Below are 16,180 nucleotides of genomic sequence, written 5' to 3' on the forward strand. Positions count from 1 at the left end.
CAGAGAAGATGCGGGGGCAGGGCCTTGGGGAAGGGGGGCTGGGTGGAATAGGGGCACAGACACCCCAGTCCCCTGCCCTGACCCCCCCTCACACACACCCAGCCCTCTGCCCTGAGCCCTGACCCCCCCGCACATACACCCAGCCCTTTGCCCTGACCCCCGCCACACACACACCCAGCCCTCTGCCCTGAGCCCCGCAGCCCCGCACACCCCCAGATCTGTGCCCTGAGCCCCGCAGCCCCCCCCCCGGCCCGTGCCCTGAGCCCTGTGCCCCGCACCCCCCCCAGACCCTTGCCCTGTACCCCCCTCATACACACCCAGCCCTCTGCTTGACTCCTTCACCCCCCCCCCCATGACCCCAGCCCTGACTCTGGCACCCTCACACATACCCAGTCCCCCCTGCCCTGACACCTGCACCCCCCTCACATGCCCCCAGCCCTCTGCCCTGACTCTTGCACCCCCCCACATACCTAGCCCCCCCACAACCCATACACCCCCCCACATCCTGACTCTTGCACCCCCCACATCCCCACCCCCACCCTGAGCACCAAATGGGAACTCCTGCACACACACACCCCATATTCTCACCTTCACCCCTCGCACCAAATGAGAGCTGCCCAGGTAAGTGCCCCACACCCTAACCTCCTGCCCCAACCCTGAGCCCCCTCCCTCATTTTAGCTCCTGGCCAGACCCTTCACCCCCAGCCCTGTGCTCAGTGCACTCCCACCCTCAGCTCAGTGCAAAGAGAGGAAGAGAATGGGACAGAACGAGGGAGAAGGTAGGTAACCACTGTATGTGGGCAGGGCCGGGACCCCAGACCGGCAACAGGCCAAGCGGGTCTGGCAGCCGGGATCCTGGCTGGCAGGAGCCAGCGGATGGAACCCCTGAGCAGCAGTGGGCTGAGCCGCACAGCCCACTGCTGGTCTGAGGTTCTGGCTGCCAGACCCTTGCCAGCTGGGGTTCCGGCTGCAGGCCCCGCTCAGCCCGCTGCCGGCCTAGGTGAACAGAACCCCAGACCAGCAGCGGGCTGAGTGGGCCAGCGGCGTAAGATCAACATTTTAATTTAATTTTAAATGAAGCTTCTTAAACATTTGGAAAACCTTGTTTATTTTACAATACAACACTAGTTTAGTTATATAATATATAGACTTATAGAGAGAGACCTTCTAAAAAACATTAAAATGTATTACCGGCACACAAAACCTTAAATTAAAGTGAATAAATGAAGACTCGGCACACCACTTCTGAAAGGTTGCCAACCCCATACTAGAGGAAAGGAGTGGGTTAGAGCCAGGGTCGTCCCTAACTATTTGGGTGCCCTATGCCTAGGCCTGCATAGGGCCCCAGGCCTCCCCCCCCCAGGGTCTGGGAGACAGAAGCTGTGGGGGCCACTTTTGGGGGGCCCACAGGCCCAGAGTGGCCCGGAGGATTAGCGGGGGGCTGGAAGCAGCCCACTCCGCATCCTTCACCCCGGCCCCAGCTGTGTCGCTCGGGGGAAGGATCTTGGGGAAAGGGATCCCCCACCAGTCACCAGCAGCGGCGGGAAGCAGAGCAGCCCGGCTCCAACCCGCTCTACTCCACCAGCTCCCAGCCATGGTGCTCTGATTCCCGCTGCCGGTGAGAGCCGGGGGCGATCCTTTCCCCAACCCGAGCGACATGGCTGGGGCCGGGGCAAGGGAAGCGGAGTGGGCTGGGACCGCCTCTCTCCGCTTCCTGCCGCCAGTGAGTGCGGGGAGCGATCCTTCCCCCAACCTCCGCACTCACCGGCAGTGGGAAGCGGAGTGGCATGGCTGGGAGCTGGCAGAGTAGAGTGGGCTGGGGCTGGGTTGCTCCACTTCCCGCCGCTGCCGGTGAGTGCAGGGTCGCTGGGGGAAGAGGTGGAATGGGGGTGGGCCGGGGATGGTTAAGGAGGAAGGGCAGTCAAGGTGTTAGGGCTGCCCCCACTTGCCCTGAGGGGAGTGGCCAACACAGACTGCAGTTTGCCCCAGAGCAAGGGACTAGACTGGTGACTGCAGCAGGCCATCAAGGTGAGTGGCTGAACTATAGACTGCCGGTTCCCCCAAAAGCGGGAGAGACAGTGGAGCGGGGCACAGCGAGCGAGACAGCACCGGAGGAGGGCGCCCTGTGGAAGGACTTGAGCTAATTCCAGAACGGCCAGCAGGAGGTGCTGCACTGGTGGGTCCCACACTGCTACAAAAGGCCATAGGCTGACAGGGTTACAATGATTTATTGTTGCAATCCTGCAGACTTTTATCAACGATTAACGTATAATTAAATTCTACGCACCAATGCCTTTTACGCAGTCCACCCCAGTCACGTTATCAGCTCCCATTGCAACGAAAGAGTCGAACACATTGTACAGCACCTAAAAAGAGAAGTAGCTTCTCTTAGCATTTGTTCCTGAATCAAGCCAATTCAAATCATCACATGTATGGGTCTGGTAAATCCTGAAATTTTGTTAGACTGAGGTAAAAAAAATCCATTTATTTTGAAGCAGCAAACTGTTTAGAGAATACATAATCAAATAGCAAGAGGCCAAAATATGATAAAAATGAAATCTGTAGAATATATCTATCTGAAAAACTGGCTGTTTTGTCTGCCAGTGTGTCCAAGGGTCTTCCATAGAGCCTATCACTGTAGCAGCAAAGTGATTGATGGAAGTTTTTTTAAAGAAGGCATGGATAGTAAAGAAAGATGAAGAAAAGTGAGAATCATGATAAATGGATTATAATTATAATTTTAGCACAGAGGGTGATTTGTGGGTTAAAAAAAATATTTTAGGTTTTCGGCATCCAAAAGGGAGTGGATAGGCAAAATAAAGCACCAAGAAATTAAAAGCAAAATAATTTGATTATCAAATCATCTCTTCGATATAGTGTTTATTTAATTAAAATGTACCCTGGAGCAAAGAGGAGAATTCTACTTTGGTAAGCACCAAATGGGTCTCTGGGCAAAAATTAAACACCGTGCTTTGGAAATTGAGGATAATATTTGGGGAATATTATTGCTACAGGAACAGGGCTAGTGAGGAGATGTTGCAGAAATAACTTGAGTTAGCTAGGCTGTATTATAAGTCTCTTATTCCTCTACATTGTAGTCTTCAGAGATATTTACAGATATCCAACTGCTGACCACAGTATTGCAACCCCAAGTATTCAAAAATCACGAGATTTTTAAAAACAATGCATTTTAAGTTCTGTTTATATGCTTTTTGGTTTCTGGGGCTTTACAAAGCACTGGGGTGACATTTTAAAACTTTTCCCTGAAACCATGAGGTCGAGAAACATTTTAAAAAATGAAAGTTGAGATTCCTTTGGGAGTCTCTGGATTCCCAGAGCTGAGGCTTTAAGAAAAATACCCCACATTGCAAGACTTGCAATAAAATCAGAAGCGCTGGTAACACTGCAACTTTTGTCATCTGATAAATGAATGTCACTGAGAAACAACATTGTCAGTAATGACCGTGGAAGCAATCAGATAAATAGCGATGAAAGTTGGAAAGGCCAAGATGACATAAACAAAGAAGGTATGTGAGAGGTGTACATAGATTAAGAGCATATGCAAAATTGGACAAAATGAATACAAGCAGTTCAAAGAACTAGCAAAGGATATCCCAAAACTTCGGGAAATAAATTTAGTAAAACATGATAGTCATGATGACTAGAAATGGCAAATAAAGTATTTGTACCAGAAACCTCATTTTAAGAGTTATATTTATCCAACCAGAGAATAGGAACATACTATGCGACCTGCATGCCCTCTTTACATTCAGATAATTAATACTTGCAACAAAATGTCTGCAAACAAGGAAGACAAACTAGTAGAACTTGTGTGTGGTAGCTGACACATGAGCAGATAGCCACAGACAATACGCTACTTTATTCCATGGTGGATATATTAGTTCAGAATAAACCCTCCAGAATTGGGGTGATTCTTGGATACGAAATCCTCTTACCACAGTTACAGCATCGTTCAGCAGAGATTCTCCAAAAACGATAATAAACAGAACTTCATTGACATGAACTTCTTCAAACACAGCCAGTACAGCCACAGGGTCCACTGCAGCTATCAGGCTGCCAAACAGAAGGAAGTCCAGCAGCCCAATGTCAAGCTGGCCTAGGAAAACAAAACAAAAACTTACAGATATGTAAAACCACCAGCAAGATGAATCTCCTTATGGTCCTGAAGCAACCAGTCCCAAATTAGTAGCACACTCTTTACATTACAGGCCAAATTCTGCTCTCACTTACTTAGAATCAGTTCAAGGGAGTTACACCTATGTAATTAAGTGCAGAATTTGTCCTCAAAGCACATTTCTGGACTCCTTATTCAGACAAAACTCCCACTGAAGCAAAAGTGAATTTTGTGTGAGTAAGCAGCCCACGGTTGGGCACCCTCAAGAAAATTGATTATGGTATCAGACTAACTCAACATTTATTTCAGTATTTTTGTTCTCATCTAGGAGATTAACTTCATTTAGTTCTTCTATAAAAGCACTTTAATTTCATGCTGAACAAAGGTTCCAGATTGATAGCCCTGGAAGCAGATAGCCTCTGAGTGTATCCACAGTACAGGGAACAGTAATGCAAGCATCTCAAACGGGAAGGTCGGCAGAATATAGGAGATCCTTAGAAATTACAAATACATGCATTTTAAAATGAAATGTTTAAAAATAATTTCCTCCTTCACTTACTTGCCAAGCTGTGAGCCCACAGTTTTATTGATGATGTCACTAGCACTTCATCCATGCAGGGAGCCAAGTCATGTTTGATGACTCACTGTTTAAAAAGCCAAGTCGCCTGCTAGCCTAGAGAGGCTGGAAATGTTGCCCAGGCAGGTGGACTGACAAGCAATTGGTTCCTTCCCTGCAGAGCAAGGAAGACCAAAGGAGCAGAGCAACCCTGGTCCTTCATAGGAGGTAAGGAGGTGGCCAAGAAGCAGAGGAGCCCCCTGAAGTGCTCCTCTTTCTCAAGAGGGGAGGGAGAGGCAGAGTGTGGAGTGGCAGAGCCAACTGCTCTTTGCAGATGGCAGGAGAGGAGCAGGAAAAAAGTGTGGCACACGCACTTTTCCTTAAAGAGGAAGGGAGAGGCGCAGAGAAGCTGACATTCCTACTAAGGGTCTCCTGGCACATCCCAGAACCCTGCAGCTCCAGAGAAGATGTACAAACGGGTATGGAGTCCCATTCATTTATCTGGGGCTCAGAATTCATTAATGGGCAGAGGAAGGCACCTGAATTAATTAATGGGAGTCGGGCAGGGGGCAGTATTTATTAACTACAGGGAGTTCAAACTTCGTGAAGGATGGGGGAAGTAGGGCAGAGCCCAGAATCCATTTATCGAAAGGGATGGTGGAGAGCCCCATTTTATTAATTGGTGTATGTGTGCACCAGAAGTTATTTGCTTGGGTGAGGGGGACAGAACTGACGTATTGATTTGGGAGTAATAGTTTGGTAATGAACATTGAAGAGCTGTGGCCTTGGTGTGGCATTGTTTGTAGCATGGCAGTATGGGCACACTTCCCCCAGGCTCATAGGCTCTCTCCTTCTGGTGAGTATGTGGGGAGGTAACTTTTCAAGTCCAGAGTACTTAGGGATTGGCAGGTAAGTGAACGAGGAACTGACTTTCAAATGTTTGTTATAAAATGCATGGAGCTATTCACCCAGGAGGAGGATCCAAAATTGGAGGCTGGGTAGAGGACCAGACACAACCCACCCCCATCTGGCAGCAGTAAATAAGATGGGAGAGGAATAGACACCATCTCTCCGTCCCATCACCAACAAGCAGGATAATATCATTTTCTGTAAAGCTGACAAGGATTACAGGAACAGAGACATTCCTGGTTTTCAGAACCACATAGCTACTCTATTTATTTATAAAACGGAGACAGTCATCTTCATTCACATTTATATAGAGTGGCGGTGAGCAAGGGCGGGGGGCAGGTCACAGTCAGGTGGGGGGGGGAGGGGGCTTGAGTGATTGGGAAGCAGGGTGGCATCAGTGGCAAAATATTTTCAGGCCTGGCAGAAAATTCTGAAGCTGGCCCTGCACCTGACTCCAAATAAAGATTCCGTAACATTCTTACCCTCCTTGCTGTGTTTAAGGAAGAGATAGTTCAATGGCAATAACTATGGATATCATGACACTGTAAGACAAATGCCTTTAAAATGAATTGGCTCACCTACATCTCTTATCTGTTTTATATGTTACCAATTATGATTGCTGCTACATTCTTTAAGAACTTCCAAAAGCTAGTGAGCAAATACTGATGGGAAGGTTAGGGTACATCTATAAATATTACAAAATAGTGTCAAGAGAGGTGGGATTGCTAAACCTGAGTTTTACTTAGGCTATTAAACCTACCACCCATACCCTCTAATGCAATGCGCTGCCCCTAAAAAATTATAGAACAATTTTCACTCTGGAAGTCACCTGGAAACTAAGACCTTGTCTACATTGCTAAACTTCATAACTGGAATTCATTAAGTGGGAATTCACTGTCCGTGTAGTTCCACCAGTAATAGCAACAGTGTGAGTGCTAGTTTTATGATTGGGGGGGGGAAACAGTCAGCATGACTTGGGATTGGTTTTCCTTTTTTCCCTTGTGAATGTGGAAGGGTGACAGTGAGCACTAGTTTAACATTTAAGTTATGTTTCTTCCAAATATACTTTTAAAGTAGCATTTCCTTTTCATTATTATTATTATTTTGCTCTTCTTGCCTGTTCTATACTTTTCTTCTGCAAATTGTACAAGTTCTAACTAAGGACACTGAATATCATATTTAACAGATATTTCCACTCATTTAAATTGAAATCTATGTAATCCAGTTTAGGTGAACTGCTCTCAGAGTGGGGAATAGATCAGAGTTAATCAATTACTAGTTCCATCTGTCAATGGAGTTGGAAGAAACATATAATCTGTTTGTTGCTTTCATCACAACTGTGTCTTCAATGATATAAATCCATACATTCAGTGATATTAAACTTTCATCTTTGTTTGCCTGAATAATAAAATTTGAAGTAAAAACAAACAAAATAACAATCCCGCAATACTCCCAGGCACCTACTCTCCAGAGGATGACATGAAAGGTAAAATCCCCAAACTGGCTCCAAGAACTAAGAAGAATCCCAGTACCCTTCTTCCCCCAGCAGCCAGAGTGGGAGAGTTGGGTTTCTCTGTAGGTACTGTACCCAGACTTCTCTCCCTTCTTATATATCAGCATGTGGCTATTAGATTTAATCCTTTGGTTAGCTGGTATCATGTAAGCTTTTCAAGTCCTACTTATCTCTGTTTGCAAGTGACATAGTTTGAATCAGGGACAAGCTTCTCTGGCCTTTTCCATAAATGCGATTAGAGCTGAAAAAGGATCTAATAGGTCATAATACATCATCCTGTCAGCTAAATATGGTACATACAGTGTATTATCTAGTTCTTTGTGCAGTCTCCTTTTAAATGTTTTAAGCAATCAGGCTCATCCATTTACAGATGACTGTGATGCATATGCTATTGCAGGCTGTAGGAGTGTCAAACCTATTCAACAGAAGGAGTGAGTCCCATTTTTAACTGTGATTTAAGGGTTGTGGAATACATTTATGACTATACAACCTACCCTCAGTCCACAGTGGAATTCCCATTGCTGTCAATGAGAGTTTGCACAAAGATAAAGGGGAAAATATGGCCTTTATATTGTAACTCGATTTTAGTTATTGAAGCTAGTTAAAATTTTGGAACATATTTGGGGGGAGGGGGTTGGGAGGAAGGATGCCGAAAATGGCCTTTTATTTAAAACAAACTTTTGTCTTAAGTGTTTTCTTTTCCCCAAAATTTTCCATATTTTTAACTGCATTTGCTGAACATTTATCCACATTTTTCATTAACAAAGTCATTTTTATAACATTTTCAAAACAAATTTTGATTAAAAATGTCAGGACTCTTTTTATTTAACTGGTCTGTTACAAGCCCTGCAAAATGGAAATAATTTTGACATTTCAAAATATTTAATGATTTGTAAAAAATTACTTGTTCTAGTTATCAATCGTATTTTTTATTTAGTCATCATCTTATTGTCCCATTCAGCATCACTCATTGGGAAAATATTCTGATAAGTAAGACTACAACCATTTCTGCACGTTTTTTCACTTCCTTACCCATCCTTCTTTTGCTTCCCCCCCCACACACACTTTCTTTGGGTGTCTCTTCTGTTCTTCACTCTGCATTTCCTTCCCTGCAGCAGCTCCCCATTCCCATCTTGGTGTGGACTTAAATCCCAACCCCTTCACCATCCCAGTACCTACAATGAGCACCAATTAAAAATTAATTATGACATTTAAAGTATCATCATTACGCTTTATAGATAGTTACACCTCATTGAGGGTAATAGAGGGCAACAGGGTAGTTCACAGCTCTTGAGTCATTGTTTCAAACTCAGAAAGACAACCCTGCCTGGGTGATGCTCTGATCTCATTGGAATCAAGCACAATCACGAGGGTTTAGAAGCTTTCTTGAAAAAGAGAAAAATAAGCGATGATTCTTTAGCATGTGAACATAGGCCATACAAGACACATAAATATATTAAGTGGGCCAGATCTGACCTATGGGCCAGAGGTCTGACAACACTGCTTGATATATATTCTATTTGTAGGCCTCCAGCCACTAAAGAGTAATCCTATCACAAATAATTACAGGACTGGATCAAGTCACATTCTATCCAGTACAGGTATAAGGTATCTCACATGCTAGCCAGTATGTTACAGCCACCCCCACAGCTATCTTCATGTGCAAAAATAAACCAATTTTGTTTACATGGGAGTGTAAGTCTACTGCAAAACAAGGTAAGGCAATCTCATCCATTTAACTTCACAATAATGCCTTTTTTTAAGCAGCAGCATTAAACCTTAGCACAAACACCCAGAACAATACTAGGCAAGTGAGAAATGGTCATCAGGCTTACAAATCCTAGCAACATGGCTGCCTAGCTTTACTGTAACCTCAGAAGCCAGTGTAAGCCTGTCAGAGTGCTAATCCAAGTTTTCAATAAATACATGGAACCAGATCCTTAGAGGCAACAAATTCCTTCCTTCCAGCTCTCCTTTGCAAGGAACATCTTTTTCTCAGAGGTTGCCAGATCACCATACAGACAATGGAAGTTTTCTTGTGTTCATTTGCCCTCTGCTTATCTCTGCTTCACAAAGTTAAGGCACTGAGGTGAGCAAAAGTACATTCTTCCAAACAATCAAAACTATGAACCTGTTCTTACAGAAGGACTTTCTTGCTGCAGAAAGCTATCACTTTTGGCACTCAGACACCATAGTGATAAGCACTAGAGACACACTAGATTAAATAAAATACAGAGAAATTAGACAAAACAGATCCTGACCAACTTTAAAAGCCTTGAAAGGTACACAGATTTCACATTTGATTAAAAATGGTAAGGCAAATTATATCTGAGCCAAATTAAAAAAACAACTCAAAATCTCAACCCAAAAGATTCAATCAATTGTGCCTATAAACTTAAAAAAAATGTAAACATCTAGCTACATAATTTGTGGTCCTACTCTGTTAGACCTCTAGGTACGATTTTCAAAGCAATGCAGGGAATGAAGCCACATGTTTTCCATTAAATTTAATGGAAAATAAGTAGCTAAATCCCAGGCACTACTTTAAAAATCAGACTCCAAAAATTACTGTTATTTCACCTGTAATGGATGGTGGGAGCAACCTTTGAGGCTATTTCTGACCCTTTATGTTTAATCATGGTCTGTTCCTTCATGGCAGATTTTTCCCTCTCTAGAATCAGAATTCACTTTAGAAGTTATTTAGTGGAGTAACAATATTGGGTCAGATTGCCTCTGTTTGCTCCTCTATGGGTGCATTTGGAAACCACCCGCACTACCCCTTTTGCACCTGAGCAGAAGGCTTCCAGAATCATGGTGCTTGAGTTCCATGAGTAATAGGTACTAGAAAGTCATAGTACAGGTAGATGTGCTACACACCCTGGAAGAGACATATCTGAACAGCAGTGCAGCCACGACTCCATTCCCCCTTGTGGTCTTCTGATTTGCTGGCGTTGAGTTGCTAGTGGTCCAAACCTGGTGCTACTACTACACCTCCCCCAAAAGATGTAACAGCTGTTGCTATGTATGCTTCTCATATCACCTCAGAGACATTACGCATTCATCAGTACTACATAGGCAGAATGCCTTCGTATTACAGGTCTTCAATCTTACTCTAGCACGGTGGTTTTTAGCTTTAAATGTTGAAACAATGACCTATTATATACATACACTTAGAGGGCCCTTGCTTAATTAATACTAGTGCTGAGTGGAGGACAATTCTGTTTCGCAGCAACTTTTGAGATTCGTTCTGCACTGGAACAAAATAAACCTCTTTTGGAATATTTCTGTTAACATAGAATTGTGTCAAAACGTGTGTTTTTTGGCTTGAAACTCGAGCTTTTCAGGTGTGTAGGTAAGTAGGGTGGTGTGTGTCTCCTGCAAGGTTGGAGAATCAGGTTCAAGTCCCTGCTCTGTCCACTCTGAAGTTTCATTTACCTGAAAATGTTCCAACCAGCTCTAGTTAATACTTGGTGTTTTTCTGTGGGAAAGAGTTATCTGTAATGCAACACTAATGTACCAGCCAGTACCCATTTTAATTAGCAATGACTCTTGAGAATCAGACTTACCCATTATTCCACTCAGGTAAACACCATAGAGAGACATGCCTGTTGTGGCAGCATTCCATACAGTCCCGATTACAGCATACAGAAGGATGGTACCAAGATTTCCAAAAAACAATTTGTTTGGCATGAAGTATCCAGCATCTAAGACAATGGGTGGCAACAGGTAGAAGAAAAATACATTTGGTGTAAGGGTGAAGGAGGCAATGTGGTCTGCAGCCCACACGATACCGCCCAGAAAGAGGCCAAGGACAATCAGCAGAGCGCTCTCTGGAACCACGCGGGTGACTTTGTGGGACAAGTGGAAAACTGCAAAGAAAGAGAAAAAATGTGAAAGAATCAAAATGCAAACATAATTTGGTTGATATTACAGCTGTTGTTAGTAGGGCTGGTTCTAGATAAGAAAGTGTTAGATAAGAAAGGAACTGAGAGGAGAGGAGAATGAGACCAGATCTCTGAGCTAGGATGGAACAAGATAAATGGGAGATACTAGAGATGTTTGGCAATGAAGTACTGTTAAGGGAATCTCAGCAATTCATTTTTGCAGGAGTTAATGTGAACCTTTGCTTCAGTTTGGCTTAACAGTGGATGTGCACCCCTGACTCACGGACTACTTGTGATCCTAACCCATGCTGAGTATAGCTGAGCTCATATATAGTTTTGCACTGAAAGACTGAATTTCACTTTCATCTGAAACTCAATCAAAACCACTGAGTTTCTCGTGATGTTAATATCAACCTATAACTCTGCTCAACTAGCACACAACTGGGCCCAAGATTGCTGAAAATTAGTCCAGAAAACAAACAGTCAGGACTCCATGTTTTAAGATGTATTGAAAAATCTTCCCTCATCACCTTGCAGAGGTACACAATGATTAGTGACATGATTGTAACAATGATAGCAGCCAGCCTATACCAGTGCTCCCACCATGGCTAACACCAGTGTAGATGCACTCGCACTAGTATAGGGTTACCATATTTTAATACTCCAAAAAGAGGACACTCCACAGGGCCCTGGCCCCGCCCCAACTCCGCCCCTTCCCCAAAGTCCCTGTCCCAACTCCGCCCCCTCCCCTAAACGCTCCACCCCCCTGCTCCTCCCCCTCCCCTGCTTCCTGCGAATCAAATGTTCACGGGAAGCCTGAAACAGGCAGGCAGCAGGTAAGCTGGGGTGGTGGTGGTGGGTGGCGGTTTCTTGACCCTGGCCAAGAGGCTCTGGCCCCGGCGTCTCCGGCGCGGCTCGGCTCGGGCCCTGGGGCGCCGGCCCGGCCGAGCAGCTCCGGCCCGCCCCAGCCCCGGCGGCTCCGGCCCCGGCCCTAGTGACTCCAGCTTGGCTCGGGCCCTGGGGCACCGGCCCCGGCCCCGGCCCTGGCCGAGCGGTGCCGGCCAGTGGCTGAGCATCCCCAGCCCCCGTCCCAGCGGCTCCAGCCTGGCTCGGCTCGGTCCCCGGTTCTGGTCGAGCGGCTCCGACCCAGCCCCGGCCCTGGCCAAGCAGCGCCGGCCAGCGGCAAGCACCGCTGGTCACAGCGGCTCCGGCCCCAGCGGCTCCAGCCCGGACCCAAGCCCCACGACCCCTCCCTATTTTCCCGGACATATCCGGCTTTTTGGAATTTCCTCCTGGATGGGGATTTGAGGACCAAAAATCCGGACATGTCTGGGAAAATCCGGACGTATGGTAACCCTATACTAGTGTAACAAAAGTTTCCAGGGTAGACCTGTGAAATAGACCAAGTTGTAACATTTTGCTTCTGGCTGTGTGAATGACCCCAAACCAGGTTAAAACTGGATTAAGGTGACAACACTGGGAGGAGGAGGCAAACTGCGTTTAATAAACATTTTGAAACACAGTCAGTTTTGAGGAGCATCTGGGCCATTAATTCTACAGCTGGAAAGTACCTTCCACAACCTGAGTAATCCAATAAAGAAAACCAGTGTCCCTCCCAGTTAGCATCTTCTCTTTGTTATGAAGGCTGCACTGCCTCAGATTGTTTTGGGTCCCTGAAAACCATTGTTCTGTTTACAAACCATGGCATTCAGGTTTTCAAAGGGTTTTTTTTTTTTTTTGGTGGTCATTCCCTCCATTCCTTGCATCTCCAGTCAGTAAATTATCAACCAATTTATCACATTAAGGAGAAAGGATTACAGTCTTTATCCCTGAAAATGAATTTTGCTGAGCCAGACTTACTTGTGTCAGGATTCCCTTTTGCTATGTTTTCAGACAGAGACACGACTGAGAAATGCCCGGAATTAAAAGTATGGAACAAGAATTTTGAAGACGTCTGAAAACCAGATATTGTGAAGTAGCCACTGGACTTCATGCTAAATCCTCACTATGCTATAGAATTCTAACAGGTATAATTAAGGAACAGTTTCCCCCCAATGAACAGAATGTTTTGTATCAGCTGAAACTTTCCTTTGCCTGTGGAAAGGTTTATCTCCAATTGCGCGCAGTTTTTGCTATGAACATTGACCCCCCTCTAAACGTGCGTCCTGGTGGCACATTGCTGCAGTGCCCCATGAGCACAGCAGTGAAAGAATCGGGCTCACGGAGCCATATTTCCCTCCAGGCTCTTAAAATAGTGATTAACTACTAGCCTATACCAGACCTGATTAGATGATTAGAGAAACAGAGTTGTCCTCATGCCTCACGTCACCCTCTAAAGTTTAATCAAGAAATGTCATACCATTTTAATAGCTCGCTATCCTGAAATATGTCCCCCTAACAATGCATCTGGATCTATTGCAACTTGAATTAATGGGAATACACTCATTTCATAGGGCCAGTCTGACAGCTTTACTCACACTGAGTAGCATCTTACCCCAGAAGTAGTCCACTGAAGCCAATGGGAACACTCACTGAATCAGGTGCTATCCACCATGAGTAAAGGTATGAGAATCTAGCTCTTAAACTGAATTAGAGATCCATGTGCTCTGACAACTAGCTTTTGTAAGCTGCAGCTCCTGTCTTTCATTCACCTATGTGATGAACTCCCAGCCAACAATTCTGGACAATAGTTTGCATTTGAATCTACAGGTAGGATGGAATTACAGCAGTTCTGCAGGTGCCAAGGAGGATGGGGTGCAGTTCCCCACAGACAAATAACTCTGTAAAGAATTAATAGTGAAATTTCTGCTTATTCTAATGGTGCACCTGTTGTAGCTATTCTGTAAACAGGTGGCTGGGGATAGCTAGGTAGCAGAGTAGGTTATTTTTTTCACCTCTGCACTCCTGGGTATAAATCTGAATTAGCCTGGTGATTTCAGTACATGGCCACTAGTATTTTTGCCAGTCCAAGACTTTTCAGAGAAGGTTGGACAACATGGTGGTAAAAAGGACAGCAGCCAGCTTATCCCAATACCCCCAGCACTTCTGTCTCTGTCCATGAATTGTGTTAACACCATTATTTCACCATATTCTGGTCTGCTGTGGAGGTTCTCACTCCCTATGTATTCTTGAACCAAAAAATGACCTGCCATCCACATGTACCACAATCCTTTGCAGCAGCCGAGAATTGTGGGATTTGGGTCAAAGGAGAAGCAATGGGTTGGTGTTGAGGGGGATTTCTGCCAGAGGCACTTCCCTCCTTCCTCTTATTTCTCCATCCTCCACCCACACCATGTTCAGCTCCACTTTGAGAGGCTGTGAAGCACAACCTGCTTACGTTGTTGCATGTATGTTATCCCAGGGCAGTGTCACGTTGTGTTAGAATGCGGTTTTGTTTTGTCTGATAATAATCATGTCTTGGATTATAACCTAGGATAGACCAGGCCTAAGTCTTCAGTACACAGAAACCCTTCACACACAATTCAGTTCACACACAAAGCAAACGCTGCAATCACTCAGCAGTAGCTCAACAATTGTGTTCAAGTATTGTGATGGATCGACAGATCTCTGTAGGTTAACTTGTGCTTAGTGTTAACCTCTGTGTTCTGTCACTTTCATGGACACTGTAACTCCGGCCTTGTCTACACTTGGAAAGGTTTGCCAGTAAGCTATACTGGTATAGCTTATACAATTTCCCCAAATAGAATAAGGTACACCAGCAAAAATACTTTTACAGATATTACTGTCTACACTAAGGCTTTTGCCAGAATCACTAAATTGGTTGGGGGAGGAGGGTTTCACACTCCTAGCTGACAGCTATGCTAACAAAACTTGTTAAAGTAAACCAGGCCTCAGTCACCCAAAACTGATGAAAAGTTACTTTTATAGTACACCTCTACCCCAATATAACGCTGTTCTTGGGAATAAAAAAATCTTACCACGTTATAGGTGAAACCACGTTATATTGAACTTGCTTTGAACCACCGGAGTGCGCAGCCCCGCCCCCCCGGAGCACTGCTTTACCGCGTTATATCCGAATTTGTGTTATATCAGGTTGCGTTATATCAGGGTAGAGGTGTATCTTCACATTTTAATATTAACACAAATTATAATCTTCTGTACAGATAATGTTGTATAAAGACTGCTTAAAACAAGTCCTAGTTTCCAGTATACTGTACAAATTGGAAAGGTCTCTCTCTGATGAAAGAAACAAAAATAGTAAATACTAGTTAGCAAATATTCCAAATGTTGCATGGATCTTTAGCCATGAGATTCACAATAAAGCTAATATCCTATGCACATCTTTGCACGTATACCCTTATGATTTTTAGAGAAGAATGAATAGCAACTCTTTAATCTTAGTAAGAAATTAGAAAAATAAATTACATGTAAAGTCACTGGCAGAATATCATAAATGAAACAAATTGTTTTGAAGTACCGCTTTAAATGCTAGCAGTGACCTATGATTTTGTGGAAAACCGATTTGTGTAACCTGGCTTTAGCAAGCTACAGTGCCTCACTGCTTTATCTATTTCTGTTCTCTGTCTTATAGCAATTGCAGAACTGTGTCAGGTTTGATTCTCTTTCTTCCCTCTCAAAGCATTGATCATTCTTAGGCCTTCTCTACATCGTAACTTCTGCCACACTGGGGAACCCAGGCCTGATCTAACTTTAAAATTAAGTTGACATAGATACAGCACTCAGGGGTGTGAAAAATCCACCTCTCTGAGTGCCACAGTTAAGCCAACCTAGTCCCTGCTGTAATTCTGCTAGGTCGACAGAAGAATTCTTCCATCAACCTAGCTGCTGCTGCTCAGGAAAGTAGACTACCTACATCAATGGAAATAACCCCTTTCATCACTGTGCATTCTACACTATGGCACTACAGCAGCAAAGCGGCAGTGCCACTGTAGCAACCATAATGTAAAAATGCCCCCAGTTCCACTATGATAGTGCCCTCTACATGGTGAAACTTGGCACTGAACTATGGGGCACAAAAATGCACATCATATTTTAAGAGTGCAGAGGAAGGGGCTCAAGAACTACAATATTGTAGCCAGGTCCCTAGCCCGGTAGACACCACAGTACACATGGCACTCTTGAGATTTCCTAGAATTTTAATGTTGATAATTTAGGCCCTATCTACATTTGCCTGGGAATGGTATTTGCTGAACTAGTTAAAC

At 44.6% G+C, this 16,180-nt stretch overlaps 1 protein-coding gene across 2 annotated transcripts in view; it reads right to left on the reverse strand.

Annotated features, from left to right (window-relative positions):
• SLC9A3 (solute carrier family 9 member A3) overlaps nt 1-16,180 on the reverse strand; it is a 77,364-nt gene that overhangs the window by 35,879 nt on the left and 25,305 nt on the right. For both annotated transcript variants that reach the window (XM_024106185.3, XM_024106184.3), the window contains exons 2-4: nt 10,680-10,982; nt 3,957-4,117; nt 2,288-2,366 (exon numbers count right to left, since the gene is read on the reverse strand). In XM_024106185.3, the coding sequence (XP_023961953.2) occupies nt 2,288-2,366; nt 3,957-4,117; nt 10,680-10,982 (543 nt within the window). The remainder of the gene's footprint in view (nt 1-2,287; nt 2,367-3,956; nt 4,118-10,679; nt 10,983-16,180) is intronic.

Source organism: Chrysemys picta, chromosome 2 (assembly GCF_011386835.1).
Source record: "Chrysemys picta bellii isolate R12L10 chromosome 2, ASM1138683v2, whole genome shotgun sequence".
In the NCBI taxonomy this organism is placed as follows: Eukaryota; Metazoa; Chordata; order Testudines; family Emydidae; genus Chrysemys; species Chrysemys picta.